Source organism: Rhinoraja longicauda, chromosome 5 (genome assembly GCF_053455715.1).
Source record: "Rhinoraja longicauda isolate Sanriku21f chromosome 5, sRhiLon1.1, whole genome shotgun sequence".
NCBI classification, from domain to species: domain Eukaryota; kingdom Metazoa; phylum Chordata; class Chondrichthyes; order Rajiformes; family Arhynchobatidae; genus Rhinoraja; species Rhinoraja longicauda.
This window is the reverse complement of record NC_135957.1, coordinates 75,059,117-75,077,633: the sequence shown is the minus strand read 5'-3', so window position 1 is coordinate 75,077,633 and position 18,517 is coordinate 75,059,117. Positions and strand designations below refer to the sequence as shown.

Here is an 18,517-nt window from a genome sequence, read left to right as displayed (position 1 = left end):
ACAAATACGATTAATTACTGTGTTGATTGCAATGTTAGCTTTAAATTTCTCAGAGGCATAAAAGGTCCAATTTTCAATATGCTGATCATAACAGCAGTTAATACTGCTGGATAAATATTACATCAAAGAACAATTCACAAATCCATGGTAAAGATTTTAATTTAATAAGGTGGTTTATAATAAAGCCCTTATAACAAAGTTGTGTAAACAAGTAATTGCTACGTATAAACTAAAGACCAGATTTACAATGTACTATATGGCAGCACAGTGGCATGGTGGTAGAGCTACTGCCTTACAGTGCCGGAGACCCGGGTACAATCCTGACTAAGTGTGCTTGTCTGTACGTTCTCCCCTTGACCTGTGTGGGTTTTCTCCGAAACCTTTGGTTTCCTCCCACACACCAAAGACGCACAGATTTGTAGGTTAATTGGCTTGGTATAAATGTACAAAATTGTCCCTAGTGTGTGTAGGGTAGAGTTAACGTGCGGGGATCGCAGGTTGGCGTGGACTCGGTGGGCCAAAGGGCCTGTTTCCGCGCTGTATCTCTAAACTAAACCAAACTATAGATATGAGCAGAGAAATGACAGAATGGAGTTTAACCCCAGTAAGGGGTTGCACTTTGGGAGGTCAAATGTACACAATGGCAAAACCGTTAACGGCACTAATGTTCAGAGGGATCTTGGGGTCTTGAGTTCATAGCTCCCCGAGTTATCTACACAAGTAGACAGAGTGGTAAAGAAGGCATATGGTATGCATGCCTTCATCGGTCAGGGCATTGAGTACGAGAGTCAGGAATTCATGCTGCAACTTTATAAAACTTTGGTTCGGCCGCATTTGGAAAATAGCGGGGAGATCTGGTTAAAAAATGTGGAGACTTTGGAGAAGGTGCAGAAGAGGTTTATTAGGCTGCTGTCTGGATTAGAGGGTATTAGTTATAAAGATAAGTTGGACAAATTTGGATTGTTTTCTCTGGAGAGCGAGAGGTTGAGTGGAGACTTGATAGACGCTTATAACATTATGAGGGGCATAGATGGGGTAGACAATCAGAATCCCAGGGTGAAAATGACAAATACTGGAGGGTGTTGCTTTAAGTTCAGATGGGGCAAATTTAAGAGAGATGTGCTGGGCAAGTTTTGTTCATACACAGACAAGTGGTGAATGGCTGGAATGCACTGCCAGGGCTGGTAATGGAAGCAGATACGATTGTGGTGTTTAAGAGGCTTTCAGATGAATATGCAGGGAATGGGTGGATTTGGATCACACGCAGGCAGAACATATTAGCTTAATTTGGCATTATGTTTGGCACAGACATCATGAGTCAAAGGGCTTATTCCTGTGGTTTACTGTTAGATATTCCATGTTCAATCCTGGATACTTGCAGAGATTCACTGATGCTTTTTGTATAAAATTGAGATCATGGCGAATAAATACCATCATAAATTATTCTCTAAAATTTGGTCCAAAATGTTTCCATTCATACTTTTATGCCGATTTTATGATTAAAAGTATTAACTTTGTAAAGCTCGTCTTTAGCTTTGGTCGAGTTTCTCTCAGCACACCAAAGTGCATGCAGTCTTATGGATTGAGACAAAGTCTTAGATTCATTTCAGTTTTATGCTAACAAAAAAAACTTTTTTAAAATCACTCTTTGAAAAGGTCATCCAACTAATGGCACCATAACACCAAACTAAGAGGTTCGCATCAGGGGACATTCCTGCAATTGCTAACTCCAGTAACACTGCCTGTAATGGTCAACCGAAGATAGGCACAAATGTGCCGGAGTAACACAGCGGGTCAAGCAGCATCTCTGGCGAAAAAGGATGGGTGATGTATTGGATTGGAACTCTTCTTCAGACCCCCACTCTTCTACGATTTTCTGTGTTTATCATTTTCTGCCCAAACTTTCCAAATGCATTTTTTTTCGTAATGGTCTACCATCAGTTTAGAATATAGCCAAAATATTTACAACGCAAGAGGACACATAACTCATCATGTCTCCTTTAGGTATTCACTAGAAAAATCTCTAACAATCTTGTTGCCAAATCTCCTCATAAATGCAAAGGAAAGGTTACAAATACTTTTAAAATTCCCGTCCCAACATTTCAAGAACTCCACTCTTCTACGATTTTCTGTATTTATCATCTTTTGCCCAAACTTTCCAAATGCATGTTTTTGTTCGTATAAATAAGGGGATATGTGGTTAATAAAGAAAGTGATGTTGAGAATTATTTTAAAAAAATCATCCTCCCTCCATTTGAATAACAAATCAACCTTTTTTTAAATTTGGTTGGAGATACAGCATGGCATCAGACTCTTTGGCCCACCAAGTCCCTCGATCACTCTTTCACACCAGTTCTATGAAATCCCACTTTCTTATCCACATTAGGGGCAATTTTATTTTACAGATGGATATGTCTTTGGGGTGCACCTGGAGAGAACCCATGTCGTCACAAGGAGAACATGCAAACTCCACACAGACAGCACCCAAGGTCAAGCATAGAACCTGAGGCTCTGACCCTGTGAGGCATCTGCTCTACCAGCTGTGCCATTGTGCTGCCTTACCTGACATGTCAAATGGAAAAGGAAAATTATACTATGTAAATTATCCTACAAAAGGGAAAGTGGAAAGTCTCAATAGATTATATCAAATGCAGAAATTACATTGAAACTTGCCTTTTTTTTAAAAACAGCGCTTAACGTGCTCAGAATAAAGGTTAGGCTGATTAGGATAAAGGTGGATAAATTTATTTACGCAGAGAACGGTGAATCTTTGGAATTCTCTACCCTGGAAGCTCAATCATCAAGTTTGTTCACAACAGAGATCATGATGATAGAGCAACACGCTGAAGGGCGGTACGGTGGCACAGCAGTAGAGTTGCTGCCTTACCGTGCCAGAGATCCTGACTACGGGTGCTGGCTAAACAGAGTTTGTACGTTCTCCCTGTGAATGCGTGGGTTGCTTAGGGAGCTCCAGTTTCCTCCCACATTCCAAAGATGTATAGGTTTGTAGGTTAACTGGCTGCAGGAAAAAATGGTAAAGTTGTCCCTGGTGTGTAGGATAGTGCTAGTGTACGGGGGACCGCTGGTCGGCATGGATGCAATGGGCCTGTTTCCGCGATGTATCTCTTAAACAACAAAAAACGGAAACTAAAGAAATTTCAGAAACAGTAAGTGATGATTGTGGGACTTGGGCAAGAAATTGGCATTGCAGTAAAAAATCAGTCACAATCTTGATGGATGGCAGAGCAGGCTCAAAAGGCCGTCTCCTATTTCTTTTGAGTGGAAAGATACACGATTAGTACTGATAATCAAGAACAAAAAAAAGAATTTGCACAAGATCTACTTATCTTATAGCTGACCTCAAGGCACTTAAAAAAAAAAGACAAAACCTCTGGAAAAATGAAGAATGAGTTGATTGTTAACACATGAACTTGAATGTTTAACCTAAATATGATTTAAATTAGTTCTCTCTTGAAAATCTCATATGCATTTTCCTCTACAGCTACTTGAAGATGCCGCCAGTGGAAGTGAATGATGATAGGGATGGAGAGACAGAGGCCAAACGTGCATGACTTCCGATAAAAAAAGATGAAATTGTCAACTAGAATAGGAAAAAACAAGTGATTGAACATCCAAAGATCACTCCACAGCTTTATCCTACACACGAGAGACAATTTACAATTTACAGGCACCAATTAAACTATAAATATGTGGGTCTTTGGAGTGTGGGAGAGAAAAAAAAAGAGCACCTGGAGCAAACCCACGCGGTCAATGGAGAACGCACAAACTCCGTACAGACAGGATTATACCCAGCTCTCTTGCGCTGTAAGGCAGCAACTTTACCACTGTGCCGCCCCAACAGGCCTTTTAGCCCAACTTGCCCATGCTGACCAAGCTGTCCCATCTACACTGGTACCACCTGCCCGCGTTTGGCTCACATCCCTCTAAACCTGTCCATTTACTTGTCCAAATGTCTTTAAAATGTTGTTAACTGGTCAAATGGTTGTGGATGACGCAGTCTATAGTAGCAGCATGCCAAAAAGAACAGTGATACAGTCATATCCAAACCTTCTTTATCTTGTTGGAGATAAATTTGGATTAGAAAATTGAATATATCAACTGGATACTGTTAGTTTGTTATGTGCTGATTTAAATAGAAGCACAAAATGGAGTGAACACCCAGCACATCAGGTGGCATTTGTTCTCATTTCAGATTTCCAGTATCTGCGGAATTTAAACATTTTATTTATCGATTCAGCAAACCAATTTCAAAGATAAAAAGGTTTTCTTGAATTCCTCACCTGATGGGTTGCTCATATTTGCTGTTAGGCTGCTCTTGTGGTTTAGAATTATGTTCCCACGATCTGGAAGGCAAGGAATCGCCTGTTCTGTCTGAAGACTTTTCTTCTACCAAGAGGTCACGGAATGATTTTGGGGAGGCAAGTCCATTGAATGGGGTAGCCCTGAATGAAAATGTTTATTAACAGTTAACAAGAACACTTCAAAATAACCAAACAGAACTAAATAAATGAGTAGGAAAGAGCTGCAGATGCTGGTTTAAATCGAAGATAGGCACAAAATGCTGGAGTAACTCAGCGGGACAGGCAACATCTCTGGAGAGAAGCAATGGATGACATTTCAGGTTGAGACCCTTCTTCAGACTGATCTAATAAATAAATGAATGAGTAATGGTTTTGAACTACACTAATGCTAGAGCCAAGCTTGTCTTCACTTGAATTTTCAAATTAGTTTTGCATAACTGGAAGTCTAAGCCTTTTATCTTTAGAATTTACTTTAGACATTTAGATTTTGGATACAACATGGAAACAGGCCTTTCGGCCACTGAGTCAATAGACAATAGACAATAGACAATAGACAATAGGTGCAGGAGTAGGCCATTCAGCCCTTCGAGCCAGCACCGCCATTCAATGCGATCATGGCTGATCACTATCAATCAGTACCCCGTTCCTGCCTTCTCCCCATACCCCCTCACTCCGCTATCCTTAAGAGCTCTATCCAGCTCTCTCTTGAAAGCATCCAACGAACTGGCCTCCACTGCCTTCTGAGGCAGATAATTCCACACCTTCACCACCCTCTGACTGAAAAAGTTCTTCCTCATCTCCGTTCTAAATGGCCTACCCCTTATTCTCAAACTGTGGCCCCTTGTTCTGGACTCCCCCAACATTGGGAACATGTTATCTGCCTCTAATGTGTCCAATCCCCTAATTATCTTATATGTTTCAATAAGATCCCCCCTCATCCTTCTAAATTCCAGTGTATACAAGCCCAATCGCTCCAGCCTTTCAACATACGACAGTCCCGCCATTCCGGGAATTAATCTAGTGAACCTACGCTGCACGCCCTCCATAGCAAGAATATCCTTCCTCAAATTTGGAGACCAAAACTGCACACAGTACTCCAGGTGCGGTCTCACCAGGGCCCGGTACAACTGTAGAAGGACCTCTTTGCTCCTATACTCAACTCCTCTTGTTACGAAGGCCAACATTCCATTGGCTTTCTTCACTGCCTGCTGAACCTGCATGCTTCCTTTCATTGACTGATGCACTAGGACACCCAGATCTCGTTGAACTCCCCCTCCTCCTAACTTGACACCATTCAGATAATAATCTGCCTTTCTATTCTTACTTCCAAAGTGAATAACCTCACACTTATCTACATTAAACTGCATCTGCCATGTATCCGCCCACTCACACAACCTGTCCAGGTCACCCTGCAGCCTTATTGCATCTTCCTCACAATTCACACTACCCCCCAACTTAGTATCATCTGCAAATTTGCTAATGGTACTTTTAATCCCTCCGTCTAAGTCATTAATGTATATCGTAAATAGCTGGGGTCCCAGCACCGAACCTTGCGGTACCCCACTGGTCACTACCTGCCATTCCGAAAGGGACCCATTTATCCCCACTCTTTGCTTTCTGTCTGTTAACCAATTTTCTATCCATGTCAGTACCCTACCCCCAATACCATGTGCCCTAATTTTGCCCACTAATCTCCTATGTGGGACCTTGTCGAAGGCTTTCTGAAAGTCGAGGTACACCACATCCACTGACTCTCCCTTGTCAATTTTCCTAGTTACATCCTCAAAAAATTCCAGTAGATTTGTCAAGCATGATTTCCCCTTCGTAAATCCATGCTGACTCGGAACGATCCCGTTACTGCTATCCAAATGCTCAGCAATTTCGTCTTTTATAATTGACTCCAGCATTTTCCCCACCACTGATGTCAGACTAACTGGTCTATAATTACCCGTTTTCTCTCTCCCTCCTTTCTTAAAAAGTGGGATAACATTTGCTATCCTCCAATCCACAGGAACTGATCCTGAATCTATAGAACATTGAAAAATGATCTCCAATGCTTCCACTATTTCTAGAGCCACCTCCTTAAGTACTCTGGGATGCAGACCATCAGGCCCTGGGGATTTATCAGCCTTCAGTCCCATCAGTCTACCCAAAACCATTTCCTGCCTAATGTGGATTTCCTTCAGTTCCTCCATCACCCTAGGTTCTCCAGCCCCTAGAACATTTGGGAGATTGTGTGTATCTTCCTCAGTGAAGACAGATCCAAAGTAACGGTTTAACTCGTCTGCCATTTCTTTGTTCCCCATAATAAATTCCCCTGCTTCTGTCTTCAAGGGACCCACATTTGCCTTGACTATTTTTTTCCTCTTCACGTACCTAAAAAAACTTTTGCTATCCTCCTTTATATTATTGGCTAGTTTACCCTCGTACCTCATCTTTTCTCCTCGTATTGCCTTTTTAGTTAACTTTTGTTGCTCTTTAAAAGAGTCCCAATCCTCTGTCTTCCCACTCTTCTTTGCTATGTTATACTTCCTCTCCTTAATTTTTATGCTGTCCCTGACTTCCCTTGTCAGCCACAGGTGTCTCTTACTCCCCTTAGAGTCTTTCCACCTCTTTGGAATAAATTGATCCTGCAACCTCTGCATTATTCCCAGGAATACCTGCCATTGCTGTTCTACCGTCTTCCCAGCTAGGGCCTCCTTCCAATCAATTTTGGCCAGCTCCCGCCTCATGCCTCTGTAATCCCCTTTGCTATACTGTAATACCGACACTTCCGATTTTCCCTTCTGCCTTTCCATTTGCAGAGTAAAACTTATCATGTTGTGATCACTGCCTCCTAATGGCTCTTTTACCTCTAGTCCCCTTATCAGATCAGGATCATTACACAACACTAAATCCAGAATTGCCTTCTCCCTGGTAGGCTCCAGTACAAGCTGTTCTAAGAATCCATCTCGAAGGCACTCTACAAACTCTCTTTCCTGGGGTCCATTTCCAACCTGATTTTCCCAGTCTACCTGCATGTTGAAATCTCCCATAACCACGATGATCAGTGGAGTGATCACTCCGTACACTAGCACTATCCTGCACACTCGGGACAATTTTACAATTTTTACTGTAGCCAATCAACCTACAAACCTTTACGTTTTTAGAGTGTGGAAGGAAACTGGAGCACTCAGAGAAAACTGTGAGAGGGAGAACGTACAAACTCCGTGCAGACAGCACCCGTAGTCAGAATCGAACCCAGGTGTCTGGCGCTGTAAGGCAGCAACTCTACAGATGCGCTACTGTGCCGCCCTAACTTTGTTAACTTTATCTAAGAAACCCAAGAGAAAAAAATGTCTTTAACTAATGCAAGTTGCAGTCAACATGAAACAGACTGGTGGAGAAACAAAACAACAATCTGAAAGAAAATACTATCCAGGTAGCGGTGTATGGTATATCAGAAAACAAAACAGATACTTTAACCATGTTTAAAATCCATTCAGTTTAAAATGCCACACTAAATCTTACCAAGCACTTCCGGTCTTTAATGGAGTTAACTGCGCAATCAGATTTGATTTCAGTGGAGGGCTGTCCAGTCTGTTATTTGGGCTTGGTTCTTTAGCAGCCATTGCAATCATCTTCCTTTGTTTCTGAGAGAGCTTTCCTCCATGGCACAATGATTTATTCCCACTGTGAACAAATTGTATTGTTAAGCAAACCCTTCTTACAAGTTACACGGTTCTGACAGACACGTTTTGCTATGTTACGTGGAAGTAGAATTGCCTTGTATTTCAGTCCTCAGAATATAAATCTACTCTAAAAGTTTAAATATAATGGCTTTCATTTTAAATTTATGAGTCATTGAGAGACAGAGATTGGAAACAGGCCCTTTGGCCTGTTTGTACCATTTACACCAATCTTCCATTAATCCCATTCTTTCATTCTCTCCATATTTTTCATAAAATAATTAGAAACACGAAATCTCATTCTTTTAACACTTAGAATTCTTAGCATACCATTGTCTACTTGATTCAGTTGCTGAAGCATAAAAATAAAATCTTTATCTTTATAATCTGGACTGTTCAAAACCTGGTCCACCATCACATGCATATCAACCTTTGAAGTATTCAAGATAACACTAGTCCCATTCCTTGAAAATCATCTGTGTCAAGTCTTATACAAAACTTTTGGCCAACACAAACTCAAAAGTTCTAGAAAAGATAGGTGCGTGGGATTGTGATGCCTGAAGGAGTTGCAGATAAAAAAAAAAACAGTTTGCATTAAGGAAACATTCACAGGCCCATACGAGACTTGTTCACACAGTGCAAATGTAGGGAGGAAGAGAGGGGATTGGCCAGGAAATTCAAATCCCTATTGCCAAATGATTCTTGCATAATAATTACATTTAAATAGCAACATCAACAGGCATTCAATGCACATCCCAAATTGCACCCAAATTAGCCATGTCCTTTCAGAGAATTATTAAAAGTCTCCAGCATTGTTGTACGTCTGTGTTCGCATCAGAGCCCCTCCAGGTATGGCCATATTGGCTTTCCTGTGAGTATTCATGGATCAGTTGTGTTTTCATATCAAACTAGCAAATTGACGGTCACAATTAATGATGCTAACTTTCTTCCCAAATGTATTTGTTCAGTTGTATATGCTGCCTTGCAGGGTCAGAGACCCGGGTTCGATCCTGACCACAGGTGCTGCCTCTACGTTCTCCCTGTGACCGCGTGGATTTTCTCCGGGTGCTCCGGTTTCCACCCACACTCCAAAGACATGCAGCTTTGTAGGTTACTTGGCTATTGTAAATTGTCCCTACTATATAGGATAATGCTAGTTAGTGTATGGGGTGATCGCTGGTTGGCGCGGACTCAGTGAGTTGAAGGGCTGTTTCCATGCTGTATATCTAAAATCTAAAAAATACTAAAAATTATTACTCCAGTCTGCTTTCTCCTGTGCTACTGGGTCATTGACGGCAAAGAGGAAACACTCTGGGGACTTTATTGCTATTGGAATGATGGCTGAGCATGGTTAAATACATGATGATTTGCCAAATTCGCCAGTTTGGATATAACCTTGATGAGCATTTACATAGTGAAACCTATGGCACATTTCTCCAACTTTGAATATGTACAAATATGGGAAGAACACCTCTTGATATAAATGGAACACACTAAACACCCCCAACCCTGTGAAGCAAGACTCCAAAACAGAATTCAGCCGACAAGAACTTAAACCAGCGACTTATGAAAGCTACTTAAAAGCTCAATTCAAACATTAGTTCTAGATTTTATGAAAAAGTCTTCAGTTTTCCTTGCCACGGTCATCTCTGCAAGCACCTCACGAACAAGGGGTGAAATTGGTGGGGACTGAGGATGGGTACATATGCAGATGCTTCTCACATCCAGGGGGGAAACATGTGGTTATGTGCCCTCACTGATCTGTAACTTTAGTGTATTACTCCACTTGCAATCCATTAGTACAATGGCAGAAAGTATCCTGGATGTTGCACTGAACCAAACTCCCAGATTTCACAAGCTTACACTCTCCTTTAGTTTTAGTTTAGTTTAGAGATACAGCACAGAAACAGGCCCTTCGGCCCACTGAGTCCACACTGACCAGTGATCCCCGCATATTAACACTATCCCACGCACATTAGGGACAATTTTTTTCACATTTACCAAGCCAATTTACCTACATACCTGTATGTCTTTGGAGTGTGGGAGGAAACCGAAGATCTTGGAGAAAACCCACGCGGTCACAGGGAATATATACAAACTCCATACGGATCGAAGTCGGGTCTCCGGCGCTACAAGCGCTGTAAGGCAGCAACTCTACCACTGCGCCACCGTGACGCCCCTTACCTCTGGACTTCTGCCTCAACAATACCCTCACTTTCAGCCTGAACCATCCAAAAATATTGAAGAAACAAGGAACTGTAGATAGTGGTTAATACACAAAAAGACACAAAGTGCTGGAGTAACTTAGCAGGTCAGGCAGCATCTCTGGAGCAGATAGATAGGCAAAGCTTCAGATCGAGACCCTTCATCAAGCTGTCGATGAAGAGTTAAGAGTGTCTCGATCCGAAGCGATACCTATCCTTATTCTCCAGAGGCGCTGCCGGAACTGCTGAGTTATTCCAGCAATTTGTGTCCTTCCAAAAATATTGTTGCTCTGGCACGGCAAAGCTCCAAAGCTATCTAATTATAATTTCCACATATGAAGGAAACCCAAGGTCCAACATGCAGCGACAGTTCCTTCCTACACATAATCCAATTACATTTGTTCCCCAATCCAACCATGCAACTCCCATCACACTGCGACAAATGCTGACTTACTCTCAAGACTCCAATATGCTGTAACTCTGGAATCTACGCCGCAATAGTACGCTGATATTTGTCGTACATTTTGCTTTAGGTAAAGTCAGTGCTCAACGTGGTTAACAGGTACAGTTCTTAACGTATCGGTTTATTAGTTACTACTATTTACAATTGTTTTCATGCAAAATCAAAGGGTAACTCACATATTGTGCTTTTTGTTTTTAAAAAGAGGATAACTTTCTTCAAAGACAAAATCCTTTACAGAAATTAATATTATTTGAATCAGATAGCCTTGTGCGCTGAAACTAGTGCATTTGCTCAGTTTAATAAACATTCGAATGGACAATTTGGTGATAAGCCCAAGCTAAAAATGAACAAAATATAGTGATCCAGTTAGGAGCTCAAATGTTTACAAGTATATATATATCCATTGTGTGTAAAGGCTCACTGAACAGGTGGTGACGAAGTATGCTTATAGACAATAAGGGATGATATTAAGAACTGACATTAATACGGATGGCTGTGGCTTTAACTCTAAGTCCCAGTATCGGGTACTGTATGCAAGTAAGAATTTCATTGTTCTATCTGGGACATAAAACACTCTTAACTCTAGGGATCAAATTTTTAAAGATTTGTCTAAAAAACCATTTTCAACAAAAAATAATGTTCTGCAATGTGCAAATATAGTAGAATGGAGAATAATAATGAGGATCTTTGTTCAGATTTATTATTTAATTTTGAATGCAGATTTATTATTTAATTTTGAATGCATTCAAGCTTATCTTACCTTGCATTGGTCTTTGGCGCATTGACACATTTTTGTATATTTTCTTCCATTTCCATTATCGCTCGTAGGCCTACAGTGGGAGGGCTTGCAGGACTACAAAATAATAATTTAGTTTAGGACGTCCTGGCCAATTTAGTGCGTTGCATTCAACTCCTCCAATGACAGAAGAATTAATACAATTAAATATATTACAATTTTAAAGTAGTCTCAAATATTGAAGCTAAGGAGTACTAAAAATGTCTTTGTGCCAGTAGGAGATGAGTCAGAATGATTGCTTAGACTTGACAAGGCAAGAAAGATGAACAGCAGGATCGCAATGATGGCATGATGTTGTACAGGGCCCTGGTGAGACTGCACCTGGAGTACTGTGTGCAGTTTTGGTCTCCAAATTTGAGGAAGGATATTCTTGCTATTGAGGGCGTTCAGCGTAGGTTTACTAGGTTAATTCCCGGAATGGCGGGACTGTCGTATGTTGAAAGACTGGAGCGACTAGGCTTGTATACACTGGAATTTAGAAGGATGAGAGGGGATCTTATCGAAACATATAAGATTATTAAGGGGTTGGACACGTTAGAGGCAGGAAGCATGTTCCCAATGTTGGGGGAGTCCAGAACCAAGGGCCACAGTTTAAGAATAAGGGGTAAGCCATTTAGAACGGAGATGAGGAAAAACTTTTTCAGTCAGAGAGTTGTAAATCTGTAGAACCCTCTGCCTCAGAAGGCAGGAGGCCAATTCTCTGAATGCATTCAAGAGAGAGCTAGATAGAGCTCTTAAGGATAACGGAGTCAGGGGGTATGGGGAGAAGGCAGGAACGGGGTACTGATTGAGAATGATCAGCCATGATCACATTGAATGGCGGTGCTGCTGGCTCGAAGGGCCGAATGGCCTACTCCTGCACCTATTGTCTATTGTCATGAGATCTCTCAAAAGAAAAGCAAGAAAGTCAGAAAAGAAGAAAAAGAGCCAGAGGAAAGATGCAACAGAAAAAATGTTAAGATGACTCTGGGAGACTGTACAATTACATAAGCCACCTTCTACATGTGTTGAACTCAATACTGGGCCAGACCAATGCAATTCTGTCACATCTCAAATGGAATTGCAAACCAAAATTCTCTTTATTTACAGCACAGTAGGCCATTCCTCTAATTTCTTTAGATGATTTGCAGATACAACTGTGCATCCATTATACACTGTTGAATTAAATAACAGTACCCAATGTTTTTCAGCCTTACTGCAAATTCCTATCTAAGTTTAATTAATATAAATCATTTATTAACATTCTGCATTTCAAAACAGCGGCAGAGACCCGGGTTCGATTCTAACCTCGGGTGCTGTTTTTGTGGAGTTTGCAATAGTCTCCCCGTGACCGCAGAGAGGTCCGGTTTCCTCCCACGTCCCAAAGAAGTGTGGGTTTGTATTTTAATCGACTTCCGAAAATTCCCCCCTAGTGTGTAGGGAGTAGATGAGAATTTAACATGACATAGAACTAGTGTGATGGTCTTGGTGGACCGAAGGGGTTCCACACTATAACGTGGAAACGTTATAGCTAAAACGCTATAACGTGGAAACGTTAACGTGGAAACAAAATCAGTCAAAAACCTCACTTTCAGCCCCTTCAGCATACTCCTTATACTTTAACCCTTTGTTTAAGCTTCTAAATACCTCAGAAACCATTTAATCATAATTATTCTTCTGTAGTGCTTTGGGAAACATTTTTGCTGGAAAATATAATTATTCCAGGATAATTTTCTCGCAGTAATATCTCTACAATATACATGAATTGGAGAAAATTTGGATTGCATTTCGCCCTGCAGCACTCCAAGAATTACTCCTGCGGCTCTGGTCATTGTTCTTCCTCAGATTTAATTGCTCTACCTATAGTTATCTCATTAGCTGTCAAGATCTTAAAGGTTTGGAATTCTCTCCCCTACTCTTTGGCCTCTCAGTTTTCTTTTCAATATTCCTTGAAAGTTACCCTTCTGAACAAGCTCTTGGTCATCTGCCCTTATAAACTCACTGACGAGTGTCACATTTTGTTCCTATGAAATACTTTGCAATGTGAAAGATACCACAAAATTACACATTTTTGCTGTTAATAACATTAAATAATCATTGCAATGTTTAGGTTTATTATTGTCATGTACCGAGACACAGAGCACAGATAGAGCATTGGAGTGCATCAGTTCCCTAGACAAAGTCCTCAATAGTGTAGAGATGAACCGAACAGTACCCTAACTTATGGAAGAACTGTTCAAAAGCCTAAAAATGGAGGGAAAGAAACAGCTCCTGAGTCTGGTGGTGCATGCTTTCTGTATCTTCTGCCAGATGGGAGCAAAAGGTTAAGACTGGGGTGGGACCAGTCTTCGTTTAGTTTAGTTTAATGTCACTTTGATTAAATTGCAGTGAAGAAAGCTAATGGAATGTTGGCCTTCATGACAAGAGGATTTCAGTATAGGAGTAAAGAGGTTCTTCTGCAGTTGTATAGGGCCCTGGAAAGACCACATCTGGAGTATTGTGTACAGTTTTGGTCTCCTAATTTGAAGAAAGACATCCTTGTAATTGAGGCAGTGCAGCATAGGTTCACGAGATTGATCCCTGGGATGGCGGGACTGTCATATGAGGAAAGATTGAAAAGACTAGGCTTGTATTCACTGGAGTTTAGGATGAGAGGGGATCTTATAGAAACATATAAAATTATAAAAGGACTGGACAAGCTAGATGCAGGAAAATGTTCCCAATGTTGGGGGAGTCCAGAACCAGGGGCCACAGTGGTGGAATAAAGGGGAGGCCATTTAAAACTGAGGTGAGAAAAACCTTTTTCACCCAGAGAGTTGTGAATTTGTGGAATTCTCTGCCACAGAGGGCAGTGGAAGCCAAATCACTGGATGAATTTTTGGATAGAGCTCTAGGGGCTAGTGGAATCAAGGGATATGGGGAGAAGGCAGGCACGGGTTATTGATTGGGAACGATCAGCCATGATCACAATGAATGGCGGTGCTGGCTCGAAGGGCCGAATGGCCTCCTCCTGCACCTATTTTCTATGTTTCTATGATTATGTTGGCTACTTTTCCAAGACAGCGTGAAGTGCAGATGGAGTCAATGGTGGAAAGGCTGGTCTGTGTGACGGACTAGGCTCCATCTACAACTCTCTGCAATTTCCTGTGGGGGTGGGCAGAGCTGTTCCCCAACCATGCTGTGATGCAAACAGTATGCTTTCTATGGTGGATGCTGGGGTTTGTGAAAAGATGCTCAGGGGTTTTGTTCAAGACAGCTGTTTTATACACATTTTCTTACTATTGAGATCCCCAAAAAGTGGAGAAATCTAATGAGGTGCAAGTAGTACAGATGATCACGGTACAGAAGCTTGAAACTGTGCACCACCAGACTCAGGAACAGCTTCTTCCCTTGTTATCAGGCTTCTGATCGGTCCTTCTATAAGTGAGCGTACTGTCCGATTCACTTCTACCCCATTGCAGACATTGGATTTGTCTATGGAACTGATGCACTGCAATGCTGAGAACTATATTGTGCACTCTGTTCCATCTATCATACTTGAGATTGTGTTAATTGTCTTTACATATAGTATTACCTGATCTGATTGGATAGCATGCAAAACAAAGCTTTTCACTGTACACGTGACAATAATATGCCTAATAATATGAAAGGTTTCATGTTAAACCTATTATTAATATAAAGCAGTTTTCAGATTTTCTGAATCAGAAATGGATTACTTTACCTTAGAGAACAAGTAGTCCAGCCTGTAGCATTACTAGAGCTAGATCTCAGGGAGAATTTGGGGTTCGACTCCTTCTTAGAAGGCAATAATTTCTCATTCATTTTTGCCTCTTCGGTTGGACTTTTTCTTTCTGAAACTTTTTCTTCAACCTCAAAATGTCAAAAATCATCCATTAAAATACCGATCAACTCTATCATTAACTGTTGGTTATAAAGCACTAAAGGCAATTATGTGTCACAGATGATAGATATTAATACACCACAATTTATAGGTTCAATGTCAAACTGAAAGAGCTTAACCTCATCAAATATGCATCATCTCAATATATTTTGCTCTGATGTCATTGAAAGATTTGGTATTCTCCTCAACAAGATTGAATTATTTTTTAAAATGTTTTAAAACATGGTAGAAGGTCCATGATAGAAAGGGGCTATTGCCTTGAGAATATTGGGCAATTTATCAGCAAAATAGGAAAGATAAAATCAGATTACTCTTTAGAGTTAATTCGCTACCACTCAATAAATACAACAGATCTGCCTTAACCTTGACAGCAGTTCTACTCCATTTACTTCTTTGAATGGTGTCATGTGCTTGGAGCTGTTAATAGCTTCTCCATATTCATTACACTTTTGCAGGTCAAAAGTGATAACGAATACAACCAAGGAGGACAACTAAAGATTATTAAAGTTTTGTTATTGCATAGATCAACCCCAGATATTAGACATGTATTATTTGTTTTTTTTAAAAATAAATTAAACTTTTTTCTTTACTGTGTTATCAATGAACACTGTATTTGCAGAACAGTTATGCTACTGCAAGTAAGAATTTCATTGTTCTGCTTTCGATACATATGATAATTAGACACTCTTGATTCTTGACTTAACTCTTTGTAGACTTTGATGGGCCAGTGCTTGCTTTTGTTAAGCTAACTGGTCAATTGCAAACCATTGATTAGTACTGGTATGCACATCTGCACACTACAACAATTTGAATCTCCATCTTTGTCCCTGGATTCACCATCAGGTCCAGTGAACGCAGGGGTCAGACATACTCCATCGAGTCCCTCAACTTTATGCCAACAATAGTTGGCGCATTTAGCATAGCCCTATTTATTTAAATATGATTTAATTGGGGTGGCACAGTGATGCAGCTGGTAGAGCTGCTGCCTCACAGTGCGAGAACTGGGTTCGAGCCTGACCTTGGATGCTGTCTGTGTGGAGTTTGCATGCTCTCCCTGTGACCATATAGGTTTCCTTCCAGGTCCCAAAGACGTGGATGTTTCATTGGCCTCTGTAAATTGCCCAGAGTGGATGCAAAAGTGGGATCACATAGAACTAATGTGAACAGGTGATTGAGGGTCTTGCAGAATTCTCGTCGGAGCGCCGAAGGGCCTGTTTCCATGCTGCATCTCTAAACTAAGACTTTAAAAAGTGTTTTATTTTAATTAATATTTGTTGTGATTTCAAGTGAATTCAATATTTAGTTTTAAAAATAATAAAACTCTCATATTTAAATTATTTTTGGCAGTTTGTACATGTCTTCATTGAAAGAGCAATGAATCTTTGAATTCCACACCCACTCCCAAAGAGTGGGCCTACTTTCTTGCTACTTCATAGCTCCAGCAGTCTGAAATCAATCATGATCTCCGGCATTATCTGCATGAAATCTGCACACTTTCCCCGTGACTGGAAGGGTTTTCTCAAGGTACTCTAGTTTCCTCCGAACATAGACCCAAAATGCTGGAGTAAGTCAGCGGGTCAGGAGAAAAGAAACAGGCGACGTATCGGGTCGAGACCCTTCTTGTAACTAGTTTCCTCCTATGTCCAAAAGATGTGCAGGTTGATATGTTGATTGGCTATTGTCAATTGCCCCCTAATGTGTAGGTGAGTGGAAGAAGTTAGAGGAGGGAACATGAAGGGAATAAAATGGGATTAGTATAGGGTTACTATTCATGGATGTTTGATGGTACTTGGTGGGCCAAAGGGCCCGTTTCCATGCTATGCCATTCTAAATGGTACTGATCATATGAGAAATAGTAAAAAGGCACCATTTCTCAGAAGTCTGTCAGGGCACTCTAGGGACTCTGTATGAACCACCTGAAACCAACTTGCTGCTTGCAGTCCTCCAATTTGTGTAACCACTGCCTTGGGGATTATTAGGCCTTGTATATCCACAAAAGATTATTGCATTTACAGAGCTGGAGCAGAGTATGAGCAGGCAAGACGAATCCCTCTGCTCACTCACAGCAATCATACCAGGGAAATTTAACTTGCAAGTATTTCAAAAATAGTCAGCATTCGTTTTGTGTCCCCCATTATCATATTAGTTTTATAGTTATAAGTGGAGCAATTCATGTGAAAAAAAGCTACTCCATGCCAGAAAGAAATGTAAATGTTTCAAATACACTTCTATTAAGTATGTGCTTTATGCCCTTTAGCCGTTTTAATAATTTTGTGTAAATGACAGTTCCAGGATTTTATATTAGTGGTGGTTTTTTAAAATATCGTGTTTCATGCTCAGTGACTTCCCCAAATGCATTTTATTTCCCATTTATTCAATAACAGCTACTTCATAAGACCTTTCAAAACAAAATATTAATTTTTACATTGGACAAAATAAAACACTGATGAGAACCAGGCACCAGAGCAACGAGGACCTGCAACAAACCACAAAGGAGACGGTGTCATTAAAAAAATAGCGAGCTAACAAAGACCTGGCAAGGCACTTGAAACCTGCAGAGTGTCACTTGGCTGCAGTACTTTTTGTCTGGTTTTGTGTTTCACTGTAACCATCAACAACAAATTATATTTACTAGGCAGACCTCTGATTTCTCTTGCAAGAACCCAGCTGCAAAGTCAGGTGAAGCTAATTCTCTGGGGCTGGCTAGTCCGCCAGCATAGCTGCCTTCAGAATCGGACATCAACAGTTCTTGCAGGGATTCCACCGAATTGGTTTTAGCTGGTTTTAAAAATTCTGCAGAAATAAAAAGAATGATCTTACAGTAACAGTAAAAACATTTTTTTGTACAGTGAAATGTTATTTTACTGACTTGACAGTTCCAACATCAATTCTTTGTTTCCTTATAGAGTGATAGTGTGGAACATTGCACTTCAGCCCAACTTGCCCACACTGACAAACATGCCCCATCTACACTAGTCCCACCTGCCTGTGTTTGCCCCATATCCCTCTAAACCTGTCCTATCCCTGTACCTGTCCTATTGTTTCTTAAATGTTGCGATAGTCCCAGTCTAAAATAGATTATCTCACTGCGGCCTTCAGAGGTTTCACCCAATTATCCTCGTCAGTTTGTCATTTGTATCAAATGTATTAGGCATGATTGGTAAGATGGCACCAAAATAGGTGG

At 40.8% G+C, this 18,517-nt stretch overlaps 1 protein-coding gene across 2 annotated transcripts in view; it reads right to left on the bottom strand.

Moving 5' to 3' along the window:
• Positions 1-18,517, bottom strand: part of ibtk (inhibitor of Bruton agammaglobulinemia tyrosine kinase) — a 121,222-nt gene that overhangs the window by 6,078 nt on the left and 96,627 nt on the right. For both annotated transcript variants that reach the window (XM_078399822.1, XM_078399824.1), the window contains 5 exons: positions 17,975-18,126; positions 15,154-15,302; positions 11,418-11,510; positions 7,833-7,994; positions 4,302-4,463 (listed from right to left, as the gene is read on the bottom strand). In XM_078399822.1, coding sequence (XP_078255948.1) covers positions 4,302-4,463; positions 7,833-7,994; positions 11,418-11,510; positions 15,154-15,302; positions 17,975-18,126 — 718 coding nt within the window. The remainder of the gene's footprint in view (positions 1-4,301; positions 4,464-7,832; positions 7,995-11,417; positions 11,511-15,153; positions 15,303-17,974; positions 18,127-18,517) is intronic.